Genomic DNA, 26871 nt, shown 5'->3' with positions numbered 1-26871 from the left:
CCCAGCCAGGCTCAGCCTCCGAGGCGCAGCCGGGAGCTGAAGGCAGCAAACAGGCTGGTTCTTCACACTGCGGGTAGCTCAGAGCCTTTTGTGATCCTCCGCCAGCCCTTCAGGACCGAGCATCACCTGTTAGGGGTCAAACCCGTGCCCTGGAGTCGAGTCTGACAGCAGCATGGTAGCCAGGGGGGGAATGGCACGATTTTGGAGTCTGGAGAGCCTTCAGATGGGTGCGTGTGAGTAGAACATACTCTCTCTTTTACAGTGTTTTTAAAAAGATTGAACTGGCAGTCAGGGGGCCTGATTCTGATCACACCTATACCGTGTCATCCATGGTAGCCTGCTGCCTTACACTAGTGACAAAACTGCTACGAGATGAGAATCAACCCCACGCTGGCTCCTAAGCTTTTGCATCCCGTTGGTGTGATCAGGAAAGCCCACCCCCACCTCTGATATTTCTGTCTATAAACAATAGAGGAATAGATGCAAAATACAAGCAACTGGTTTTTGCTTGAGTCTAACTACGAAGACAATGTGAGCTTGTTGATTTGGTACAGAATAATGAACAGTTATCGGTCCCCAGATCAGTCATTTTTCATCTGGAGCCAAATGAATTAGGTTATTTTGATGTGTCGTTGTTACTGAAACAAACCAACAGGCAGTACTGACAGTACAGTGATGATCTATAAAGGAGTATTTTTTTTTTTAGTGGTGCTTTATAAGCTAAAAAATCGAGAGAGTTTATTATTTATTTGCAGACTTCTAAAAAATAAAGCAGTCTCAGTGAGTTTCACAAGGTCTGTTTTAAGAGTTTACCAGTGCTCAGATTTATGATTCTATAAGGAAAAAAATCCTTTAAAAAAGTAGGGATTCTACATCCTCCCTGGTTAGGCAGATGATACCATTAATGTACTTATATATTTAAAATGCTGGGAAGTAGATCTCATGCAAATTAACACCCAAATGACAGAAGATGCTAGTGATGGTATGAACACCCATAACAAGAGAGTTGGAATGTTTCTTCCTATCAGTTGAATAATGGGTAGGCAATGGCACGCCTGTTAGTTGTGTAGGTTTGTGGAGTAAAGCCAGAAGTCATCTCTTTGTGACTCTCACCCATGTGGAGCCCAGAGCTCGACAGGCAGGCAATATTCAGGCTTGAAGCAGAGCAGAGGAGAGGTAGGGGCAGAGCCCTGTTGCTCAGCCTTGCTCCTGCTTAGAAGGGAAAGGTTAAATGACTCCACTTATACATCCCTTTCCAGGCTCTCTGGAGTGAGAGAGATGCTCTGTAGACTGCATGAAACTTATGTGGGACACAGAAACCATTAGAAAAGGAGTTTAATGCTAGCAGCCCATTCAGATTTTTTAATTTTTTTTTTTAATTTTTGATCACTGTATGATCTTCAGAATCCCTAGATTAGGCCTGCCATAGGAATAAATCTTTAAGGATAAATTAACATGGTCACAATGCTTCTTGAGCATTAGCTTATTTCCTGATCTGTTTGAACATTACAGCTGGCTTTCAAAAGCAAACCTCCTCTGAAAAGGTCTGTCACTGAGCAGTGTCAATGTGAGTCAGTGAGTATTGCTTGGTACTCATATCAGTCCCTAGTCCTATTTATCTGACAGTACAGAGATGATCACCACAAGATTGACCCCCCTGAGCTTCACAGTCCTACACAGTAACTGAAGGTTTACATGTGCATAGTGGCAGTCACGTACATGACATTTCTCTTGATTTGTGTGGCGTGTAGTAAGATAAAGCCCAAACCAAGATTTTTATGGGGGGATTTGGGGCGTTCAGAACAAGTTTTAACTCAGGCAGTTACACTGCTCAGTTTAGACTCCCTGTCCTCTAAAGCCTCCCTGTAAGTATCTCAGTCCTGATGGAGCCTCCCCTGGCATGTGGGAGAGGTGGCAGCAGCTGGCTCGGAGCAGGGGCTGCATTCTGTGGGCTGTACACCCCTCACTGGTGAGTGGGAACAGAGGTGTTGGGTGGTTACACCCTTGCAAAGGATGTGACATGTGAGGCTGTGATGGCACCCAGCTGGGGGCTGACAGCAGCCCCCTTTGCCTTCCAATGACGCATTGGAGCTCTCTCATCTGCCATGTGGGAAACATCATGGATTCAGGGCGTTTGAGATTTTCTCTGGGTGAAAAATTAAATATTGGTTGTAATCCTATTTTTCATGAAAAAGAAAAAAAAAAAGAAGACAACTTAAAATTTCTAATCTTTATCAGCTGCTACAGGAGAAAATTCCAAAGAAGAGTCAAAAGAGTTGAATGGTGGAAAAGTGATTTTTCCTGAGAGCTCTGCTGCCCTTCTTTTCTGCTGTTATTGTTATATTAGTGACAACAAAGGCAACTTCTTAGTGATTCCTTTTGCATTGTTGTTTGTTGTCTGGGTTTTTTTCTTCTTAATCATAAAAATGATGAAGCAAACAGCTGTTGCACCTTTGTTTTAGTTGCTCCAGATGGTGGGACTGAATCTTCAGCCTTAGTGGATGATAATGGCAGTGAGGAAGATTACAGTTACGAGGAGCTCTGCCAAGCCACTCCCAGGTACCTGCAGCCTGGAGGGGAACAGCTAGCAATTAATGAGGTAATGGCCTGGGCCTTGCGTTGCTGTAACAACGGGAGTGGGGGGTGTCTGTTATCCACAGGTCTGAGGTTTCATGTTAATAAAAAGTGCAATAGAAGTAGGCAACATAGCAAAGAACCCATCAGTCATGGTGTCTTGTCTCTGGCAGGGCCCATGAGCAGATGCCAAGGGAAGAGCACAAAGACTGGTACCTCATTGGGAGTGTAAATCATTAGCCTATGTAGCTGCTCTGGAGTAGGACTCTGATTGTTCTCAGTAATAAACACACACACAAAATTCTGAAAATCCAGAATATTAGTTTTATCCTGTAGTAGGAGTAATCATGGGCTCTCTAGTGAGGTATTTTGATCTTTTAGTAATTTACAAGCTGTTCATTATTTATCTGTCCTTCACAACTTCATTTTCTTCCCATCTCAGCTGATAAGCGATGGCAGCATTGTCTATGCAGAAGCTCTCTGGGACCATGTGACTATGGATGATCAAGAGCTGGGCTTCAAAGCTGGAGATGTCATTAGAGTTCTAGAAGCTTCCAACAAGGACTGGTGGTGGGGAAGAAATGAGGACAAGGAAGCCTGGTTTCCAGCTAGCTTTGTCAGGGTGAGTAGCTAACTCGCTTGCTTTCGAACCATTCATATAAGATTCCTAGCAGAGGACCACAGCAATGGTCATGGCATTACATTTAAGTGAAGGGTGTGATTCTCAGCATCTTTGTATCTGAACATCAGTGACATAACTCCTAATGGCTTCACAAGGGAAAAAGCAATAGAGAGTCACACCCCAATATCCCTTAACTCCTTTAACGCCTTTTTCTCTGGCTTCTTCTTTTATGTGGTCCTTTTGTAACTAAGGGAATTTCTCAAGCAGAAATGAGGGCAGCACGAAGCTCAACTAGGAGCAATCAGTGTATACAGAGAGAGGATGAAGCAGTCTTCATGAAGGAAGTGGAGAAAGCTATACTGCAGAGATTTCTTTGTAAAATAGGTCTTAATTTATTATCATGACATTGTATAGGAATCTGGTTCACAGTCTGAAGTCCCCATTCAGAACTCAGCCAGATTAATAGCAGAGTAACTCTTGAATTCTATAGAATTGAACAAGGTTTGGAAGTGAAAGTACTTTCTGAGAGCCTGTAGTGAAGCTTGGGCTACACTGTATGAAGTATTACATGCAAGAGACAGTTCCTGCCTTTCCTTTTCTAGATCTCCAGCCAAAAATGGGAAAGCAGATAAAAGTTGGAAAAGGAGATGCTGTTAACCACATCATATAGATGGGGAAGTGGGGCAGAGGGAAACTGTTGAAAAGTGAGTTTTCTGTGCTTGTAATTTTTGCCTGTGTGCTGGGCTGGCCAAAATAGCACTTAAACTGTTAGTAAGGGTTAGAAGTAAGCTTAAGTCTGAAAAATGCACAGGCAACACAACATGGTATCTCTCAGATACTGTGAGTAAACAGCCATGTATTTAACCAGACAGAAATCTCAACACTTTATTTGAATATGCTGTGGGTAGAATGAGATAAATCTGGTTGTGGACTCCCCTCTAAAAGGTAAGAATGTCAACATTTCTGTAGCAAGTTCTCTCTTAATTGTAAGAAGTTTGTAACTGTTTTATCACATTTTGTAGAAGTTTGCTACTCTCCTCTAACTTGCTTTGTTTGTTCTGGCTGCAGCTGCGAGTTAATCAGGAAGAACTGCCAGAAAATTGTAATAGTATCCAGGATGAAGAACAAGATGCAGATATTAGCAAGCATCGTCAGAAAATAGCTGAAAACAAGGACCAGATGAGAACCAATGTTATACAGGAAATTATGAACACAGAACGAGTCTATATCAAGCACCTCAAGGACATCTGTGAGGTACATACTTTAACCTGAGGGCATTCTGATGACCTAATATGAACAAAACATCCCACATAAGTTCAGAGCTGAAGTGGTTTCTCATATCAAACTATTCCAAATTGCACTTCTGAGGCTGTCAGTCAGATCCTTCTTGTGTTCTCTTAAGGCTTTCCTCTCTGCAGACTGCCACAAGGAACTAGTTCCTTAAAAAAAACAAACCAAACCAAACCAAACCCCATTCCACTTTTGACATGGAAATGTGCTTTGCTCATCTGGCTGCTATTTCCATAATAATGAGAGAAGGAAGTCCAGTTTATGCAGAACTTTTTACCTCAGGGCTTAGATAGGAAACTTACAGTAGCTTTAATAAAATAAATTAAAGTTCAGGGAAAAAAAATTTTTAAAAGTAACTTGCAGAGAGTGTTTGCTGTGTAAGATTTTTTTTCCCCCCAACAATGATTTTTGCTGGAAGCTATGAAGAAGTCTTTAATGGGGTTTTAAAACTACCTTGCTTGTTTGAACCATAAAACGGAGGAGCAGGGTTTCTGCTTTTTGTTCAAATTTTGTTGGGTACCCTCACTTGGGCAAGAAGCTTCTTAGTATTTTTCACTGAAGTTTGCTTTTTCTGACGTGGACTGTGACACACTTGACCTGTATTTGACTTGTATTTGTTGTTAGCATCTGGAAGGGTGCTAAGCAACCTACCAAAATATTCTTTGTACCCTTAGTTTGCTGTTTGTCGTGTCCACCACGCATCATTAGATTCTTTCATGGGCAACAAAGTGTTTTTTTTTTGTTTTGGTTTTGGGTTGGTTCTTTTCTTTAGATCAGCCCTTTTTTATGCACTTTAAAAAGAGGAAAAAATAAAATAAATATTTGGCTAATATCAAAACATGAAATGTAAGTTTTGTCATTTAGATTCATCATTTATTTAAGCTAGTAAGCTTGTCTGTGTGCCTAAAAGATCAGAATGGAATTTGAACACAAAACTGTGTTGCTGCCATGATTAGCCAAGCTCTAGGGCACGACTTCATATTTTACTTACCCATCAATTCTTGAACTGATATAAATAACTAATACATACATTCCATACCTCCTTTTTAAAAAATCAAACAACTCTGAATTTAGTACCACACACATTTTCCAAGTAGAGAAGTGATGCTCCATGTTCAACACATGACATAGAGATGGTCTGCTTTCCTCAGAGGAAATCTGTAGGGTGGTTCAAGCAGGACATGTGGCTGAAAATATACTCAGACTAAGCCAGAAGAGCTACTGCAGATAGTAATCAAAAAATGCAAGCTCTACACTAAAGTGAATTGCTGGTGCAGTCAGGATCATGAAGTTGGAGTATACCCAGAAAAACATTTTACATTCAAGAAACATCTGCAGTCCCGATTACAAGAGCTGCACAGGAATTAGTTTTCCTTGTCGCAGTTATCCTCCTAACATTAGTAAATGTGGTAGCTGGCTTGCAGCATTGCAACTGCACAGCTCCCAGAGCAGATGGCTGTGGAGGAGACAGGAATATTCATAACAATAAGCAATATTCAGAGTTGCTTCCTGGTAAACCTCACTGGAGCACTTGCAAGGCTTTTTACAAACCAATTTGGGGGAAACCTGCCTGAGAGCAGTGAAGCAAAGATAACCAGATAACCAGATCATACCAGTTAACCTTCACACTCCTCTGTACCTAGCAGCTAACTGGTACGAGAACATAAGCACAGCTGCTCCTCCTACATATTCAGCCCTTGCACTCCTCCTTGCCATGCTCAGCTTTGAGGAACAGCTACCTGAGGATGTGCTGGCCGTGTCTGGCAGCTGCTGCATGTTTCAGCCTTAAGAGGTCCTAGATTGTACCCTTGCTTCATAGCTATGTGAATGCTGATGTGATCTAATGCTGGTTACTGATGGCAGAGCAGCGTTTGCTCTGAGGGCATTTTGAAACTGGAGGGCTCAGTTGTGTTTCTCCTTAACAGTGGATATGATAAAGTGAATGGGACCCTGTGATGTTCTTACAAGCAAAGAGAAAAAGTATGCAAAAGTGTTTGTATTTTAGTATGCAGTCTTGCCAATACTATTACTTCCTGCCAACACCACCAGCAGCATTCTGAATGCATTGTAATATGTTCTTTTTTCACTTCCCTTGCTTACACTGTCCCATACTTGACTACTGGTTGAGGAACCAGTACTTTAGCCCTGGTAGGAATTGGGTTTATATTAAAAGGTTTAGGGTTCATTCTTATCTGCATAGGGAAGAACTGTTATGGCACAGATAAATTGCTATGAGAAAGCTGGAGCACTGGAACAGGCTGCCCAGGGGGGTTGTGGAGTCTCCTTCTCTGGAGACTTTCAAAACCCACCTGGATGCATTCTTGTGCGGACTACTCTAAGTGATCCTGCTCTGGAAGGGGGATTGGACCTGATGATCTCTTGAGGTCCCTTCCAACCTCTGATATACTGTGATACTATGATAGCTCAGCAGCTGAAGTAGTAGCATGGATGGGGTCTCACACTGGGCACATCTCCAGCTTGGCAGGGAGTCACAACAAGGAGACGCAAATGAGCTTTGCAACACACTACAAGGTTCTGGTTCCTTGACTCATTTATGGACTGCAAGAATCAACGTGTAAATGTTTCAGATGCAAATCTCAAATTGCATGTCCATGTGTGTGTCTGTGGCTGGGAAACCACTCACCTGCCCATGGATTACAGGGGTTTTGCCAGCTCAGATGTGCTTGGTCAGGACCAAACCTGTTTTCACATCTTCAGACTAAAGAGGTTTTTTTTAATTTCATTTCCAGGGTTATATTCGTCAGTGTCGCAAACATACAGGAATGTTCACCACAGCTCAGCTAAGCACCATTTTTGGAAATATTGAAGATATTTACAAGTTCCAAAGGAAGTTTCTGAAGGACCTTGAGAAACAGTACAACAAAGAGGAACCTCATCTAAGTGAAATAGGGTCGTGTTTTCTTCAGCATGTATGTAGCAAAGACCACTTTTATTTATGAAATTAGCAAAATGTGATATGAAAATGCTGAGTTGCCATGTTAGGACGGGATTTTAGTAAAAAACACTTATCAAATGCTTAATTATGTATAGATAGCACCTTAGAATGTAAAATTATTTAATTAACTAATTATTTAAATGTTTTTGGTTTCTCCTCATCTTTAGCACATATGTAACTTTGTACACAATTTTAAATGTCCTTTTCAAAACTGTATTAACCACAGAGGAGCTGGATTATTTTGCAGTGATCTCATATTGGGCATGCAAAAACTTTTTAAAGAAAATAAGGGGAAGGAGGCTGTGAGTTCATGGTAGACACTTGCTAAGCCTATAGCTGTCTTCCCCAAAGAAAAGTTCTTCTTAAAGTGGGTTTGGTTATCCTGACTCAATAGAGGCCTGTATTTCTGTGCTCTTTACCAGAAGGTATGCAGTTTCGACAGTTACGAAGTAGATTTCTGCATAGTTTCAAAGTTGGATCAGCCTGCAAACAACATAGAAAATCGATTAATTGATCTAATTAGATACGATAGATGGTACAAAAATATCTTTCTTCCTTTATATGCAAATACTTTTGTTAAAACTTTGGTGTGTTTTTTTTTTTGTTTGTTTAATAGCAAGAAGGCTTTGCTATTTATTCAGAGTATTGTAACAATCATCCCAGTGCCTGCATTGAACTTTCCAAACTAATGAAGCAGGGCAAATACCGTCACTTCTTTGAGGCCTGTCGCCTGCTTCAGCAGATGATTGACATTGCCATTGATGGTTTTCTTCTCACACCCGTTCAGAAAATCTGCAAGTACCCTCTGCAGCTTGCAGAATTGCTCAAATACACCACTCAGGAGCACAGGTGAGAGAATGAAAAAAACCCCTAATCTTATAATACTAGTAACACCTCAACTTTCTGGATGACACTGTCTACAACTACATGAAGGGAGGTTGTGGCCAGGTGGGGTTTGGTCTCTTCTCCCAGGCAACCAGCAGCAGAACAAGGGGACACAGTCTCAAGCTGCGCCAGGGGAGGTATAGGCTGGATATTAGGAGGAAGTTCTTCACAGAGAGAGTGATTGCCCATTGGAATGGGCTGCCCAGGGAGGTGGTGGAGTTGCTGTCCCTGGAGATGTTCAAGAGAAGACTGGATGAGGCACTTAGTGCCATGGTCTAGTTGATTGGATAGAGCTGGGTGATAGGTTGGACTGGATGATCTTGGAGGTCTCTTCCATCCTGGTTGATTCTATGATTCTATGACACAGCACTGAGGCTTTTGAGATGAGCAACAAAACTCCCATTGACCATTTTAGACTGGAGCTTCTAACTAGAAAGGCATCTCAAAACCATCACAAATATTAACAAAAACAGTGTCTGAAAATGGAGTACAGAGGACTGACAGGATTCAAGATAGAATGAGGAATAAGTGAAAGAGGGAGGAGGAAAGGAAGAAGGTACCGAAACAGAATTCAGGGAGGGATGTAAAACAGGGAAGAAGCCCATGTGCCAAAGAAATGAAAGAGAAGGAAATACACTGAAGAAAGGGAGAAGCTGCAGAAATGTGGGTGCAAAAACAGGTAAAGGTTGCCTTAGGAAAAAAAACAGAGTGTGGACAAGTTTGGGAGTAATATTTTTTAGAAAGTTATTAGTAATAAATACTGCCTTTGTTTGCAATAAAACCTAGATATTAGATTTTCATATGGGATAAATGAAATTGCAGATTATTAGCATTTCTAGTATACCACATGGCTAATTTAATCTGACCAAATTCAGATTTTATCTTTAAATGTCTACCTTTTTACCATGTACAACTGCAAGAAAAATGTTCCATTGTGACCCCTGTGCTTGAAGTCCAAATACAGCCTGAGGTGATTCTTCCCTGGCCACAGTCTGCACTTTTTTAACCTTGAGAAAACTCTTCTTGGAGACTGTGGGATTTTTGCCGGGGCAAAATATAGGGGATGTGAAGTACCGACATGCAGGAGTGAAACACCTCCATCTAGTTCTGTGGCTACCTGGGAAGTCCTGCAAGAACAATTACTAATGCAAGTACCTCTTTCACTGCTGCTAATTTTAGAAGATCATTCTGTGAGCTATTAAACCTGCAGAAGAAGTGACAGCAAGGTCTTACCACCTTTCACCCATAGTACCTGTTTTCCTTTTCTGTAATACAGAATCCAGAGATGCCTACAAGCACAAACAGGCACCCAGTGTACAGAGATGCTCACAAACAGGCAGACTTACACCCACATAGAGCCTTGGTAATGCTCCAGCCAGATGAGCTTTTTTTTGGTAGCTTTTTGTTTTGTATTCATAAAAGTCTGAAGATCTGACATGCACAGCCTGCTTATGCAGCAAGTGTGGAATGATGTACACACTAACAGAGAAAGAAGGAACTGAGATAAGGAAGGGCAAGAGTAGCAGCATGGATGTCATGCAGTCACCCTGTATGATATCTCCCTGCTGTTAGTGGGATCCTGTTATTGTTATTCTCACTTTTTGTATGTAGTGTGACAGAGAAGAATTTCCACAGATATAGACAGGAGAGCAAGGCGCAGATTTAGAAGGGAAGTGCATCTATCAGCAGCAGCTGATGAAAATAGGAACTGAGACAGAAGCAGATAAAAAGGGCAGCAAGGTTGACCCCTTTGCAGGGTTTATTTCTGGCTTGTGCTGTTTTCTACTTCTGGCTCCCTTTTCTGCAAGAGGTGTTCTGATAAAGGAGAGAAGGCAGCTGATCTGCTGGGACTCTAAGGCAAGAAATACATCTCTTTCCTTCTCTCTTCTCAGAGACTATTTGAGGAGGGTGAAGGACAAAGGGGAACAAAAACCTGCCTACAGAGTGCAGTGATTCATAAGTATGCAGAGAAGGTCAGGGAAAAGAAGGAGGGGAGCAGACCAATGGAAGAAGGGCAGGAGGCTTGCATTTGACCTGGAGCAGGCTGGGGAAAGTCTTATCTCTCAAGACTTGTTCCACTTTGTCAGCATTGTCTCCTTTAATTCCTCTCTAGTACTGCATTCTTGGTCCTTTGCTCACCCTGTTTCAGGGTTTCAGGTTGCTTTGGATACTTTTTTCTGTCCATATAGCGTTCTTTGTTTGCATTCACTGACACAGCCATTGGAAACAGGACATTAAAAATACAGTTGTTAAAACTGATTATAGGAATGCCCTTCCCAATAGAATCCTACAAAAATCTCACTTTAAAACAAATTATTTTGCTGAAATATAAGTATCACCGAGGTCAATGGGAATATTACCATTGTTTTCAGTAGAGACAGTACTGCAGTTAATTTGCCTCCTCTTCCTTCTTCTACCAGTTATTTGCAAAGCCTAGCAGTACGGACTTTGTGAAAGGGTCAGGATAGCTGAGAATCAGGTTTCTCTTACTCAAGTACCCTGAATAGATGGATAAATGGGCAGCACAAGCTGATACTTCAAATACTGTGTCACAGTTTATGATTGCATCACATCCATTGCATAGGTGATCTTTGAAAAGTGCCTACATTTATTTCACAGTGACTACAACAACATAAAAGCTGCATATGAGGCTATGAAGAATGTAGCATGCCTGATCAATGAGCGAAAACGAAGACTAGAAAGCATAGACAAGATTGCACGTTGGCAAGTCTCTATCGTAGACTGGGAGGTAAGAGCCTGCCCCTTTCCTGGGCAAAGGTACTGTGTACAGTACTTCATGTCCTGTCTATGACATCCAGGATATGTCTTTCTGCATAGTTAGTAGTTTATGGTGTCTACTTTCCAACTGGACACTGCTAAGTTAAAAGTCCATTTGCTTTATTTGCAGTGATTCTGTTACTGATTACCTTGTTTGTAAATGAGGAAGAGTGGCATCTATTAACAGGGACACTTTTCTTTGAGATGACACTGGATTGAGATGACAAAAAAGGATGTTTTAAAAATGTTAGACCTATAGAATCTCCTTTTGGTAGTTGTGTCAGAACTTGAACCTATTTCACTGACTTTAATAAGCCTCCCTCTGATTTAGGCAGAAATAAAGGAGAGCAGAATCACATTCATTGAGTTCGACTGCATGGAGATTACATTCTGTGACAATTTCAAATCTAGTAACAAAAATACACAAAAACCCAAATGAACTTAAGACTTGATTATAAAACTGGTTAGGCACACAGAAAGATCTTAAAATATTATTTACTTACTACATATCTACATTTGTCTTCTTAGGGACCAGATGTGTTAGCCCGAAGTTCAGAACTGATCCATTCAGGAGAACTGACCAAAATATCAAAGCAAGGCAAAAGCCAGCAGAGGACTTTCTTCCTTTTTGACCATCAGCTTGTGTTCTGCAAGAAGGACTTACTAAGAAGGGACATCCTGTATTATAAGGATCGTATTGACATGGATGAGATGAAAATTGTGGACACTGAAGATGGCAGAGACAAAGACTTTAACATTAATATCAAGAATGCTTTTAAGATAATAAACAGAGCAACAGAAGAGATTCATTTATTCTGTGCAAAAAAACAGGAGGATAAAAAGAGATGGATGGAGGCATGTGAAAGTGAAAGAAGAAGAGTTCAGGAAGACAAGGAGATGGGTGAGTAGAAGGATTTTCTCTCTAAAAGGTGGTAAAAACAAAGGTGAACGTGCTTGCTTTTACACTTCTTTATGCTTTGGGCAGATGTGCACTCAGTCTTCTGGCTTTGGTATTTTCTTACCCAACATGACCTTTAGCTATATAAGTGAAGCCTGTTCGGGTGTGTTTGCCATGTCACTGTGGGATAAAGGTCCAGGGCGGTTAGCTGTGACATCTGTGGCACAGTGTAGCCCATGTAATGCTGGTGTTTAATGGAGCAGAATGAGATATGAGATATGACAAGATGCAATTCATAAAGACCAATCAATAATAAAAAGAGAAATGAAGCCTAACCTTGAGTGAGCAGGGAAAAAAGGCAGCAAATGCTAGGATCAGCTTTAGACCCGTAGTCTGTGGGACACTCCAAGGACACTGTCTTCTGTGTGAATGTACATTTAGGATTGCTGTTTTTCCATAGTTTCAGACTTCCTTTAAGATCAGTGACAAAAGCTCCAGCAAAATTCCATTTGTAAAACATGCACGAAGAAGACAGCAACACTAATAAGAAAAAACTTCCATATTCTCAAATAAGTAATGAAAATATTAGTGCAGCTGTGTGTGTTGACTGCATGAGAACTCCTTTTTATAACACTTGCCAGGCCTAGGCTTTGCATGACAGCAGGTTAAAATTGGAAGTGCAGCTGAGTGGAAAAACTCAGAAATTATTAACATTTAAACAAGATGCCAAATCTCATATTCCTTGTTCATTTAAAACACCAAATCAGAAGAACAGCAAGGCAGGAATAACCCCAAGATTACAAATAGAAACCTTTTGATCTTAGTGGCCTTCTCTTGTTTGATATTGTTAATATGACAAAAATAAGGCTTCCTCCATATGTATTGTAGGTAGTTCATAAGGTGAAGAATTCTAAAACCAGGTTTAACTCTTCTGTATTGCACCGGCTCTTGCAATTAACCCAAATCACCTCCAGTCTTGAGTAAACAAAGAAGCAGCCCCAGCTTATCTTCTGTCAAGCTTTCCAAACTTTTCACACCAAACTCTTCTTCTGTGCTGAACATCACGGTGTGACATGATGACCCTGTTGTACTCCACACTGATGGCTTTCACAAGTTGCTCTGTGTAGAGCTCGTTCAGCCATCTTGTGCTCATGGGGATCAGTGGTGGCTGCCTTTCCTAATTGACCTAAACAGAACTCAAAGTGGATACTGCAAAAGGGTGAAGGTGGTAAGTAGGTAATCAATTAATGCAGATGATCTGTCAACGAATGTCCAAACAATCCCTCCTCCAATAAAGTTATAGAAAGCCTCCCCGTCAAGCATACGATGAGAACAGTTGTAGTCCTGTGGAAGGACGATATAGAATAAATAACAGCTCCTGCACTTTTCTGATCAAGACTGAGTAAAAGAAGTTAAAATGTGAACACTTTCCATTCCTGTCCTTCCTGAGCAGCATTCCTGCACTCTTCAAATCTGCATCTACACCTCCTTATGCAGTAGTTGCTTTATGAAACACCGTGAGAGTATGTTGTGGGAGCTAAATGATGTAAGTCAGGATACTTCAGAGGCTCACATAGTGCTTGCCCTGGGCAGGCAGTGGGGCATTACCATTCCTTTTAAGTGACACTGCTGCAGAAATTCACAAGAATGAGGAAACTGCAAATTGAAACAGCTATAGCCTTAATGTCATTATTTATTCTACTGGGACCTCATAAAAATCAATGTTTTATATTCAAAAGTGCAGCAGTTTAACAGTGGTGGCAGTGGCAGCGATAACAACGAGATTTGTTGTAATAGCACTAACCCTTATTTAGGGCTGTGTCACAAATTCCCATGGTGCTGAGCGCAAGGATTGCCAGGGAGGATCCATTGTGCTTGCTGCTCTTCAGGGACTGTGCAATATAATGAAGACAATTCAGTATAATTAGAAACTATTTTTTACAATGGCACACAAGCATGTGCAGCCTTTTCTGCCCACGTCACATCCAGCCTTCTGGAAACTTGCTTTTCGAATGTCACAACTCATTATTCCAATGCACTTGCTTTGGCACAGGTATCATGAACTAGAGGAAAGACAGTTGAGTTGTAACAGCTAATGTCCATCTGGCCTTATGAGTCACAGTAGCTTGGATGTTTCCTCCATTACCCAGAAGACTGCTTCTTTTCTAAAATTTCATTTTTGGGGCATAATTGAACATTTCCTCTAGCCAAAACCAATGGAAAGGCACTAATATTCTCAACCTCAGGTTTAAATTTATCTTGTTGATTTTGTAAGCTATCTTGCTGGACTTCACACAAAGCCTCTAATCTAACCACTCAGGAAACAAATACATACTCTTCCAATTCAGAACTGCAAATGGCATTTTACTTCTATTTTCAAAGACGCTTTGGTGCGAGTCACTGTTCCTCAAACCATATCTAGCTTTTCTTAGCTTTTATGAATATATGGGAGAAAAGGCCACAGCCAGAAAAATTCTTCTCCAAACCACTAATAGTAACCCTAACAAAGTAGTCTGATCTCTGTTGATGAAATGGCTTTCTTTTTATGTTTCCATGTTTCTACAAAGGAAAAAAAAGCCCTGAAGATTAACCTAAACTTCTGCTGCCCCCAAATCACAGCTATTGTGTTGTAAGTTAATAGGCTGATTTGAACTAACTTCTGAAGTTCAAGGTAAAGAAGTAAAGAGGATTTTGAAAGTATAGGGAATTGCAAGAGGATGCAAAATGGAACCAAAGAGGACACCTTTCAGTCCCAACTTCTATGCTCTTTATGGGCATGTGAGTGAAATCAGTGACATCACGTGCACCCTATCACCTCCTTGTGGAATGTAACATATCCAAGTATCTTAACTGTCTTGCACACAGGGAGGGGAAACTGGAGTCCCTGTACCTGGGCTCCAGACTGAGCCAGTCACTGTCTCTGTACTCAGCACACATCAGTCATACACCTATAGCATGACAATAAATAGCACAGGGTTGACCACTTGCTATAGCATCGTGTAAGTCATACAAGTATGCAAGTAAGTACATGAGAAAGTGGAGTGATGGATCCACCCACAGTCTGATGCAGCCAGCTGCAGTCTGATGCAGCCACAGCCACAGCCACATCACAGCCTGCTTTGGTGCCTGGCAGATTATGTCTCCTCTGAGTGGAGGGAAAGGTACCCAATTTTGTACTACTGCAATGCCAATGACTTCAATTTGTTATGCCAGGTTAGCTCCGAGTGAGTGAAACAAAGAAAGAGACCTGCACTTGTGATCTGTTGTTTTGTGGCTTGTAGCTTTCAAAAGTGTTAATTTACACTTTTTAAAAAATCTCTTGCTATCTGGACTTATCTATAAAAATAACTTTTTCTGTGGTTAGTTCTCCAGTGCCTGCCATTTACAGGAAGTGGAAAGCAACTTTTCCCAGTAATCTACAGTCAAATTAATGTCCCTATTGTTATCCTAGTGAAAAACTATCTTTAAATTCACATGACAAAATAAAACATACTTCTAAAACCATATTACTATTAAGATTTTACCATATTACTATTAAGATTATTAAGATTAATTATACATATTACTATTAAGATTTACAAAATTCTTTGAAATATAATTTACTGATTTTTCGTTTAATTTAATGTAATCAGATATTAGATACAGTATTTTTATACCAGTGCCCTACTTTACACTTTGACATAGGAATGGAAATCTCAGAAAGCCAGAAGAAACAAGCCATGCAGAATGCTCGTAAGTCAAGACATGGAAAAATGAAAGGTGAGTGTTCAGAGTTGCTTTACATTCTTACTGTGTTTGAGTGTTCTTTGTGTTAGGAAATAGCACGATCTGGCTATGGTTGAGTTCTTCAATCTTTTAAAAAATGTTCATGGCTTACATGGAATTCAAATAATTTCCATTAACCAGTATTTTTAGATCAAATCTCAATGCTTTTGTAAACTCTTCATTAAATCAGCTCCCCAGTCTCCTTTAGATGGGCAAGTCAGTATTCTCTTTATTAGAGAAGAAACTCAAAAGGAAAGAGAAGTTTTTTATTTAAGGCTATAAGAAAGTTAATTCAGAGATTAAAGCAGAAATGAAGGTTACTAACTCCTTCCTTTGCTTTTACTCAAACAGCTCATTCTTCTTTAGCAGTTCTGTGCTTTGGTTAAAATATCCTAAAATTCTTTTTGAAAGCCACCTGTTGCTGTATTTCTGATGACACGCTTAAAATTGCTTCCTTCTGCTCTAGACTATAAGGAAGGATGGACTAGAAATGTGAACAGCTTTTTTATTCCATTTCTCTCTCAAAAAATGTGTTGTGATTTGGTACTTTTCCCTCTTCAAGGCAAATTTAAGTAAGTCTCTAGTGTGCCGAGAACATACATTAAGTCTGAATTTAGGAGTAAATGAGCTGGTGTTAGGTAGTCCTCTGCTCCATGGGATTAATGCTACAAAATACTTTTTATCACAACTAGATACTTATAAAACCTATCTAGATTTTCAGGGGAGTGGCAGAAAATTGTGATCAGGAGATTTTCTTAAGAATGCACAAAGGTCAAAGTCTGAGAACACCAGCCTGGAAAACTATTTTCCATATTGAAGAAATAACGTTTTTGTTGGTAGCAGTATTTTACTCAGGCTTATTCTGAGGACTGAAATACGAGTATCTACTGTGTTAAGTCATATCTTTGAAACACCAGAATTTACTTATGCAAACAACATAGCTAGGCTATATGAAGCCACTGCTTAATTTTGGTGATTCTGTAAAGTTATTTTTACTGGTATTACTCTCTTAAGCCAAATCAATGCAGCAGTTAAAAAGCCCAACATCAGAAAAGGTAACCTTTAAGTAGTGCTTCTATTCAAGATCATGGCAAAATTCACACTAGCATTATTGACCATTGAATTTGTCCCATGGGCCCTTCCTTAAATTTCTCCAGCACTGGTTGCTCTGCTAGCTGCCTCATACATGTTCTTAAATGTTTTCTTTTGCAGGTGTCAGCTATAACGGGTGCCCTGTGCCTCCTCCACACCAAAGCCTCCATCCTATTCATCAGCGCCACATCACCGTGCCTACCAGCATCCCGCAGCAGCAGGTTTTTGCCTTGGCAGAACCCAAGAGGAAGCCATCCCTCTTCTGGCATACCTTCAACAAACTCACCCCCTTTAAAAAGTGAGAGGCCAAGGACCTGGGAAGGACATTGGCATAGAGCGATCCTTACTCCAGGGAAAGACCTTGGAGATATGGTTAAACTTATTTGAGCTCAATGAATCTCCAGTTTTGGAGGGAAAACCCTGGGCTCCCTTGAGCCAGAAATAGCACCTTTGTCTAGAAGAATTTCCTTAAGACTGCTCTGAAGTCAATGTTGTCAGCATTGCTGATGAAGAGCAGTCTTCCTTCTGACAAAGACAGCTTGCTGCTGAAGCAGCAGTATTTCATCTCTGTTTCTTAGTTATGTTGAAGTAGTGATGGAGTCATGCAGGTCATTGTAGCATTTCATTTTTCTTAACCTTATATTGATGGCCAAATTTACGGTAGGGAGGAATTTTTCCTAAGGGGTGTATCAGCAAGGAATCTTAGGAGACTTTTCTCCTTCCTTTTGGAGCACTGAGGAGAGATCATCCATTCCATTAAAGTCAGGTGGAGACATGTGATTAACCAGCTGCTGCAGAATTTAGTGGACCCTAATCCTTCCTGTCTTCTTCTATTAAATTGCCAAATGGCAGGAGAACATCCCACAAGGCCTTACCATATTCCAGATTGGAACAGGGAATTTTTATTCTGTCATGTAGAAACATGAACAGAGTGTGAAATGGACTGTAAAGATCTGTGCATTTATTGCACACAAGTGGAAATGAGGAGCCCAGGGCATCTCAGATTGATTACTTTCAGTCACAGCAATACACTGCATGCATGTATGCTCTTCAGTATAGAGCTTTTATATCACCTTTTGCACACTTCTGTGCCTGAGAGATGCTTCTTTATATTTCCAATATGCTTATTTCTCTTGTGTAAAATGTACTTTTTTTTTTTTTTTCTGACAGAGATAATGTGAATGTACAAAGTCAGAGTTGAGACAGTACATGCTGACTGCTGGCTATGTTACCTAGTTCACACGCTTGTACTCATACAGTTTGACCTAGGAAATGGATGAATGGTAATGTAAATATAGTGATACAGTCTGGATCCATGCTTCCTATACACAGTCAATTGACAATGGGTTGTGACCAATTGTTTCTTCACAAAGAAAGAGAAACTCTTACTGGAAGGGACAGAGAAATTTTGTGGACCAGAGATGGATTTTTGTTTCAGAGTTGTCAGGCTATTGGAATTGGAAGGACCTGACAGGTCAGCTCTGGCCAGAATATGCAATACATGATTTGCATTGCAATGATTTGCCTGTTGACATGAAGCTGATTTGGGAGAATAGCCTTTTAAAAGCCACCAGGAAGAAAAAAGATCTTGATATTTGCAGCACTGATCCTTTCTGCTTGATAGGTCTCATTAAGGATGACAAGACTGCTAGTAATATGGAAGGAAAGAAAGACTCCATATGTTGCAGAACTGATTTTGCTATGAATGTCTTCACAACACTTTATCCTATGCTGCTGATTAGGGGCATTATCTGATAAGGACAGATCCAAGGGTATTCTTTGACAATGGACACAATTAGCTTTGTCATGAATCTGTAATATATGAAGAACAAACAAGGGGCTAGAGGCCAGGCATCTTAACAACAATGTAAAATGCCTTATTTCAAACATGTATCTGTTCCTACTACTATGATTACCTCTATAATATTTTTATTTATCGTCAGTGTTGTGAAGTCCACTAGTCACTAGATTTTGTGATCTGATAACTTTGTGGCAACTTCTGCAAAGCCCAGGTTTGTGGTTTTGATTTTAAATTAAATACTTCAACAACTGTACATTTCAAATGCCTTGTATATATAGCTCAGCAATAATGCAAAGTCTGGTGATGCTCAGCCAAATTGTTCACTTGATAGTGAACTTTATTGCTTGTGCTTTCCATAGCAATGGAAGATGACCTGAAACAGTTAAGAACTGGAAATATGCACTGACATCTTCAATGATCTGGCTTAAAGAAAATGCATGAGAAAGTTAGTGGAAAAAGCTGGCTGGGTTGTATTTTTCTTTTGATGTTTAAAGCAAGCCATCTCTGTTCAGATTTTTTTAAAAGAAAATTCTAAATGCTCAGTTTAAACACAAAGAGCAGACTTCCAAATGCAGGCATGGATACATGCCCTTCCTCTAAAATGAGTAACCCTTTTGTGTTTTTCACATGCCCATTTCTGTGGGTAATTGTCACATTCAAGCCTGCAAACCAAAGTGATGCATGTACAGTGTAAGTGGAGATGAAGTTTTTTATAATCACATTTTGAAAGATTTATTGTGGATACAAAAAAACGTCTGAAGCTGGATTGCAGTGCTCACCCAGCTATCTTCCCAGCTGGACCTGAAGACATTATGAGATCCACACTTATGTACGTGTCTTTGCTAGAACCTTCTTCCTTCCAGGGCTCAGTTCTGTGGAGTACTGAGGGAGGAAAAAAAAAAAAGGAGGTTTTTGGGATGTATCACCTGACATGTCACTGCTAACAAAGCCTGTTCCCATGTAGTAATGCTGGTGCCTTAGCCCTAAAAATTAACAGAAATGTTTGCATATGGTTTTGGATGCAGCAAATTTTTTCTCAAGAAGTGAATTTCAGAGAGATAAAAAGCCAAGTGTTTCATGGTGCAAATAACTCAGGACAGTTTTACATATAGTATTCTACACATAGACATGGTTGGTTTGTAATATTCTCTGTGTTCTTCTTTGCAATCAGACTTTGCAGCAGATTAAGATAAAATAAAACAAAACGGGCCAAATTTAGACTGCACCATAATCTTTTAAACACATCATAGCTAAATGAAAAATGAAAACAACAAATACAGGCAAATAGTTTGGGTTCAGCCTGATTTTATAGTCTCCTGAAAAAAGAGTTGCAACTAAAATATAAAAGTTGGTATTCTAGAAAGTCTGGCCCTGATCCTCCTTCTGATGACAAAGGTGTGATGGCAACATCTGTTCTTTTTCTCTTGCTTTTGAATGCTTTAAGTTACTATAAAAAAAAAATCTAGGGCAACTACTAAGCACATTTGTGCCTCATTTAGATAAAGCACAGCCAGAGCCTTTCCGATGGCCTGCTGAGCAGATAACCTCAGACTTCATGCATGAGATGCAGTAAAATATAATTGTCCTCAAATGTGTTCCCACTGAGTTAGGAAAATGCCAAACCATAATTGCACCTAACTCAAGAGCATTTGATGTATAAAATAATAAGATTGTTTTACAAGTGGCTCTTGCCATGCTAAATTTCACATTGAGTTTCAGTGGTCAGTGTAATAACGGAGTTCAAAGAGAGATACTCAAATATTCCACATTTTAGTTGTCTTTTGAAAATAATTATAACAGAGACTCGGAGCCAAAGGTCTTTAGCCATAATTAACGCAGTACCTTTCCTTGACTGCCTTTCTGCTTTTTGTTTTCTGTATGTGTGGCATTTGTATGTAGGAGATGCTTTCTGAACGATCTCTAATTTAAAAACTGTTTGTTGTAAATACCAGGGATGACTTGCATATATATATATATTATTTTGACAAGTGTTTTGTAACATTTTATCTTACTGCACGTGCATTGCTTTGTGAGTCTTTCCATCTGTGTGCTGTTACACATGTTGTAATTGAAGTATCCTGGCTACAGAGCAGATGAATTAAGTGGCTGTTGACAGCTGAAGTACAACGTATAGGACTGCAGTAGCTTGATGTGCATTCGTTCTGAAGTAATTGCATTACAAGGTTTATTTACTCTTGGGACATTGTTTGTCAAAGGAATCTATTTTCTGGAAATAAGTACAAACTTACATTCCCATTATTTTTCTGTTATTGTACATGTTTGAATTAAATAACGTCCAAAGCTGAAGTCCCTCAGCTGTGTCTTATAAAACTTTATTGTGCAGTTTTAAAATTTTACGGAGTTTTTTATTGTCCACAAGATGTCCTCTGTGATGCAAAAATGTATCACTGTCTTTTTTTACAAAAAAATTATTTTAAAGCAAAAAACTCATAACCTCCTCTCTTGGTTTTCCAGTAACAGCTACACTATTTCCCAGTACAAGTTCATTTAAGCAACTATTAAACCTGGTTCTGGGGTCAAAGTCTTTCAGGCAAAACACATCCTGGTTACTATCCAGCCATATGCATCTGCAATCACTGTGCTAGCAAGCAGCTCCCACAGTCCTCCTTGGAGGTAAAGGCAAATGCAACTTCTGCATTGCTGTCTACAACTACCTGAGGGGAGGCAGGTGGGGGTTGGTCTCTTCTCCCAGGCAGCCAGCAGCAGAACAAGAGGACACAGTCTCAAGTTTTGCCAGGGGAGGTATAGGCTGGATATTAGGAGGAAGTGCTTCACAGAGAGAGTGATTGCCCATTGGAATGGGCTGCCCAGGGAGGTGGTGGAGTCGCCGTCGCTGGAGACGTTCCAGAGGAGACTGGATGAGGCACTTAGTGCCATGGTCTAGTTGATTGGATAGGGCTGGGTGATAGGTTGGACTGGATGATCTTGGAGGTCTCTTCCAACCTGGTTGATTCTATGATTCTATTAATAAAGCTCCAGCTATCAGAGAATTGTGACTTTGTTAAAGTACTATGGTTTAGCTAAAGAGGACTAAATACTGTTTTCTTTGGAACAAAAGCAAAAGTTTTAGAAAGGTTCACCCAAAAGGCATGTTCTCCATCCCCAGAGGTTTTTAGAGCCAGGCTGGATGGGGCTTGGAGCAACCTGATCTAGTGTGAGGTGGCCCTGCCCATTGCAGGGGAGTTGGAACTAGATGATCCTTGAGGTCCCTTCCAACCCTGACAATTCTATGATTCTAAATTTGAGTGAAAAGACTTAACCTGTTGGCTTACCAGAGCAATGTCCAACATTGCTTCAGATCGAACTTACTGCTCTGATTCAGGGAGTTTTTAGTTTCTTGTTATTCTGACAGAGCAGGGAACCACATCTGTAAGGCTTGTGTGTGTCCTTTATACTCAAGGCTGTGTCAAAAATTATGTTTTGTTGTGATTCACTAGCTTTAACAAAATAACATACTTTGCTGAAATCTTTTCATCAATAATACTTTGGCAAGTTCAGTGCTGACAGGAAACCTGGGTTTGCCAGTTCTTTTCCCCTCCTTCCAGTATTCAAGCTCTTATCTCTATTTCTTGGTTCACCTGAAGGCTGCATTTCCCAGGCTTCCCATGTATTGCTGCTGCAGTGGGATGTACGCTGAGTGCTCCAATATCAAAGTGAAAGGCACAGTCTGAGCACTTAGTGAAGTAGATCAGATGACTGGAAAACATACTCTGAGCAAACACTGGAGGTAGGACATTGTGATCAATAGGCTTTCTAAGGAGTCTGCAATTCATCTGGCCATGGTGAGCTCATTTGTGTATTTTATTTCATGGTCTGGCAGTCAGGCCAAATCCTGAAGATCTTTCTATACCATCAGCTTTAAAGCTGAGAGCTGATCTATCAAGTGCAGCCTTTAATTCATGCAGAAATAGCAGTACTTGTGTTGTGGGTTTGGGGGTGAGGAGGGAGGGGTTGTTTGGTTGGTGGGTTTTGTTTGTGTTTTGTTGGGTGTTATTTTTTTTTTTTTAGAAGCTACATGATGATTTCTGCTTGGTAACAGAGATACTTTTTGTTAGACTACCAAAGGAGAAATGAGAAAGCAATAGACAGCTGTACGTCATGTAGTCCGTAAGGAAAATACATGAATATTTACTGTGTTTCTGAATTTTTTTCAGAACTCAGTTATTCTAACTAGCTAGAGAACATGTAGCTGTGAGAATATGCCAGAAGTGTATAAACTGTCACCACAACATGATGTTTTCTTTTTTAATCTTAGACATGGACTAGGTTTAGTTCAGTGCAGTCAGACCTGACTTCTGGTTGTCCAGGTGAGTACCTAAGGCTAACTCACCTCCTCCCACTATTAGGTATTTAGGCTCTGGTTTCAAAAACAGGTGTGTGTGTGTGTGTGTGTGTGCACATGTGTATGTTTGTATACACACATACACTTACACACACCCCCCCCACTCCCTGAATAGACTCTATACTGACAGGCTGAGAGAGTTGGGGCTGTTCATCCTGGAAAGGAGAAAGCTCCAGGGAGACCTTGTTACTACATTTCATTATCTGAAGGGGACCTACAAAAAGGCTGAGGAAGGACTGTTTAGGAGGGTTTGTAGTGATAGGATGAGGGGCAATAGTTTTAAACTGGAGCAGAGTAGATTTAGGTTGGACATTAGGAGGAAGTTCTTTACAATGAGAGTGGTAAAATACTGGAATACATTGCCCAGGGATGTGATTGAGGCCCTGTCCCTGGAGATATTCAAGATCAGACTTGATGTGGCCCTGGGCAGCCTGATCTGGTTGGAGATGTCCCTGCTTACTATAGGGGGGTTGGACAAGCTGACCTTTGAGGGTCCCTTCCAACCCAATGCAGTCAGTGAATGTATGAATCGATATGGCATCCCCAGATAATGTCTACTGCTAGTTGCACCAGAAAAGTGATCCACACTCATCACAACCTCCCTCTGTTTATGCTACTGTTGTGCCACTTGCTTACAGGGGGGCAGGGTAAGAATGGACAGCACATGTCACCTGAGCAAGGTTTTACCTGAGTCATTTTAATGCTTTAAGCATTCAGAGTTGGCCAACAGCAAAGATGGACAAACCACTCCACAGACAAGCAAAGCTGGAAGGTGCCCACATCACTGGAGTATGGTGTCAGCACAGCTGAGAAGGAAAACTGTGAAAGGGCAGAGGTTAGCAGAGCAAGGAGGAGTGCACTCAGAAGAGAACTACAAGATGATGTAGGATTTGTTGACTATTTCTCCTAGGTTTTTTTTTTTTTTTTTTTGCAAACTGAAACTGCATCAGGAGGAAGAAGGAGGTCCAGATGATCCTGAGGAACTTTGCTGAAAGGACCAGGCACATGCCAAATTCCTCATTTCTGGCACATAAGAAATAAGGCAGAAGGCCCAATATATACATTCAGTAGGCAGATTCACTACACAAGGTTAACCTTGTCCTTCACCTATAAACATATCCCAGACTTTTATGACACCAACTCATGAGGGCCTGAAAAAGTATCTAGACACTTAATCTTTTTCTTCCATCTTCAGAAACATTCCCCATTTTGTAACAGTTATTGGAAATGTGATTTATGGTGCTCTGCTAATAAGGTTGGCTATATCTTCTTTTATTGACCATCCATCTCATGAGCATTGACCACACTCAGCTTCTAACAAAGGTAATTAGCACAACAATCAATCTAAAAACCCCTGACAACTCCTGCCATTCAGATGCAACAATTTTTAAGAGCATATTACGAAATTTTGCTACTGTGTAATGATTTCCAAGTCATTATTCTGTGATGACACAAGACTTGCTAAAAGCAACTGATAGCAATGTTTGTCTTTAAGGCCATTCCTACAGCAGTTTTCTTGGTTCTCTGCTGAAAAATCATTAAACCAAACTAACTGCAAAGTCCATCAAGGTAGATGTAACTAATGAATTATGTGATTCTCACCTCAGGATCGGGATAGACAGGCCGTGACTGTTGCCCTGTAGAATTCACAGCCCCTTTTGGTCAGCATTAAAGACTCTGCCACTCCAGGAGGCCCTGCCACTGTGAGTACCACATCCCTGTGAGCCCCTGCTGCCCCCCTATGCTGTCCCCCTAGAGCCACCAGCTCTCCCAGCACCCTGCAGCCAGGGAGGTTCATCAAAAAGTCCAGGCTTTCTGCATGGATGGACAGATCACTGAGGGCACAGCACCAAGCTGGCAGGGTGGGCTATTTTTCAATGACTCAAACTTCTGAAGTGTGAGAGGAAGCCAAGACTAAGCAACCCTAGAAAATGGTGCCTAACAGGTACAGAGAAATGGACTATTTGTCATGGCTCTCATTTCTTCTCAATTAGCACAGCAGCGAGGTTAATTTGGCTACAGAAGTTCATTCAAGTAGAGCAGCTAATTGCTGCACATTGTCCTCTCTTTTCCTCAGAGCACAGTAGCTAAAATGTCCCAGATAGAAACCAGGGCACCACAACGCTTGCACTATTTCCTTATTGCCACAGGGTGGTGGTGAAGAACTTAGAACAAACTATTCCTTGCTTAGCTGTGCTGAGGATACCTTATTTGCTAGGAGGATCACACATGTCAGACCTTTGCAGTATGGGAACCCCCTCGGACAGTGCTTTCTCTCACTTGCACCCAAAGAGGTGAATTAAGGCCACTTCCTGTAACACATTAACTCCTGTTACTGTTAGCTTTAACCTTCACTGTTCAGGACCAGCATGTGCTCAGTTGCTTTACTTCCACTAGTCCTTAGCAGCTGTATCAATAGTTTCAAGCAGACAGTCAAGACACACATCAAGTGACAGTTTCTTCAAATTCAGTATCAATAATATATAAATTAGTAGCACAGTAGATTAGTATAAATTAGTAATAATAAATTAGTAATAATAAATTAGTAGACTTATGCTTGCATGGGATGATGTGAGCTTAAAATTACACTCGAGAAGGTGTCATTCATTTACTTTGTTATTCATTTACTATGTCATTCATTTACTTTAATCCAACTTCAATTCATCTTTGTTACTTACTTTTCATAATCTAATATTTGTAATGCCACGTACATAGCAGCATTATTTTTAATTTCTATACTCTTTTTGTTCCTAATTCCATTGTCCGTTGTTTGACAGGAAACTAACTTTGTTACATGTTTATGTAGCACAGTAATGCTATGATCCGTGCCTGATTCTGGTGTAAACCACTGTTTTAATTATTGAACAGCTCTCAAAATTTAATCATTGACCTTTGAGAATGTAGTGACCAAACAAGTGCTTGTCCTTGAAGCATGCATTGCTTTACATGAAGGTTTTATGTTAAAGATGTCTAAACACACTGCAAGTACAAAGTGAATGAGGTAAGACCAAAGATCCTGTATATGTGATGATGGTATTGATGATGATGATACTGATGTTGTCAGCTTGTGCATGTATGGGGACCAAACTGTCTATTCCTTAGGCATGAAACACTTCCTTGAAAACTGGGAATTGGATTTTCTGTCAGTGGCCAGGACTGTCAGGCTTCGACACAGATTGCACCATATCCTACCATACAGGGTGCTACTTTTTGTACTCTTCTAGAGCCTTTTGACTAAGGCAGCAAATATTTGTATAGCTCAGATGTAGAAAATGTTTAATCTACTTCCAATTTTCTTTAGTGCGAACTAGCAGCAGCAGGCAAAGTGGAATTTTGCTGTTAGGTGGTCAAATACCTCTCTGCAGTCCATTGGCAAAGGCACCATAAATCACATTTCCAATAACTGTTACAAAATGGGGAATGTTTCTGAAGATGGAAGAAAAAGATTAAGAAATGTGCCTCTCTTACTTAAGTTAAAAGAATATTTAGATTGAATATGGCTAACAGGACATAACTACTCTCATTGAGAACATAAAAGTCTCTCTCTACATGGTATTTGTGTGACAAGTGGAGTCCCTCAGGGATCAGTCCTGGGACCAGTCTTGTTTAACATCTTTGTCGGTGCCATGGACAGTGGCATTGAGTGCACCCTCAGCAAGTTTGCTGATGACACCAAGCTGTGTGGTGCAGCAGACAGGCTGGAGGGAAGGGATGGCATCCAGAGGGACCTGGACAGGCTGGAGAGGTGGGCACAAGCCAATCTCATGAGGTTCAACAAGACCAAGTGCAGGGTCCTGCATCTGGGTCGAGGCAATCCCAAGCACAAATACAGGCTGGGCAGTGTCTG

The 26871-nt window shown here is 40.6% G+C and overlaps 1 protein-coding gene across 4 annotated transcripts in view; it reads left to right on the top strand.

Moving 5' to 3' along the window:
• Nucleotides 1–17162, top strand: part of SPATA13 (spermatogenesis associated 13) — a 47973-nt gene extending 30811 nt beyond the window's left edge. The window contains exons 1-10 of one of the 4 annotated variants that reach the window (XM_054399918.1): nt 173–227; nt 2463–2599; nt 3017–3196; nt 4265–4450; nt 7237–7416; nt 8059–8291; nt 10947–11076; nt 11634–12006; nt 15688–15766; nt 16988–17162. In XM_054399918.1, coding sequence (XP_054255893.1) covers nt 173–227; nt 2463–2599; nt 3017–3196; nt 4265–4450; nt 7237–7416; nt 8059–8291; nt 10947–11076; nt 11634–12006; nt 15688–15766; nt 16988–17162 — 1728 coding nt within the window. Of the gene's footprint in view, nt 1–172; nt 228–2462; nt 2600–3016; nt 3197–4264; nt 4451–7236; nt 7417–8058; nt 8292–10946; nt 11077–11633; nt 12007–15687; nt 15767–16987 lie in introns of those variants that run through there. The other 3 variants (XM_054399909.1, XM_054399936.1, XM_054399927.1) reach the window with 3 other exon arrangements.
• The last annotated feature ends 9709 nt before the right edge of the window (nt 17163–26871 follow it).

This window comes from Indicator indicator, chromosome 1 (assembly GCF_027791375.1).
Source record: "Indicator indicator isolate 239-I01 chromosome 1, UM_Iind_1.1, whole genome shotgun sequence".
Lineage (NCBI taxonomy): Eukaryota > Metazoa > Chordata > Aves > Piciformes > Indicatoridae > Indicator > Indicator indicator.
The sequence above is the reverse complement of the archived record's forward strand: the minus strand, read 5'-3'. Positions and strand labels throughout refer to the sequence as shown.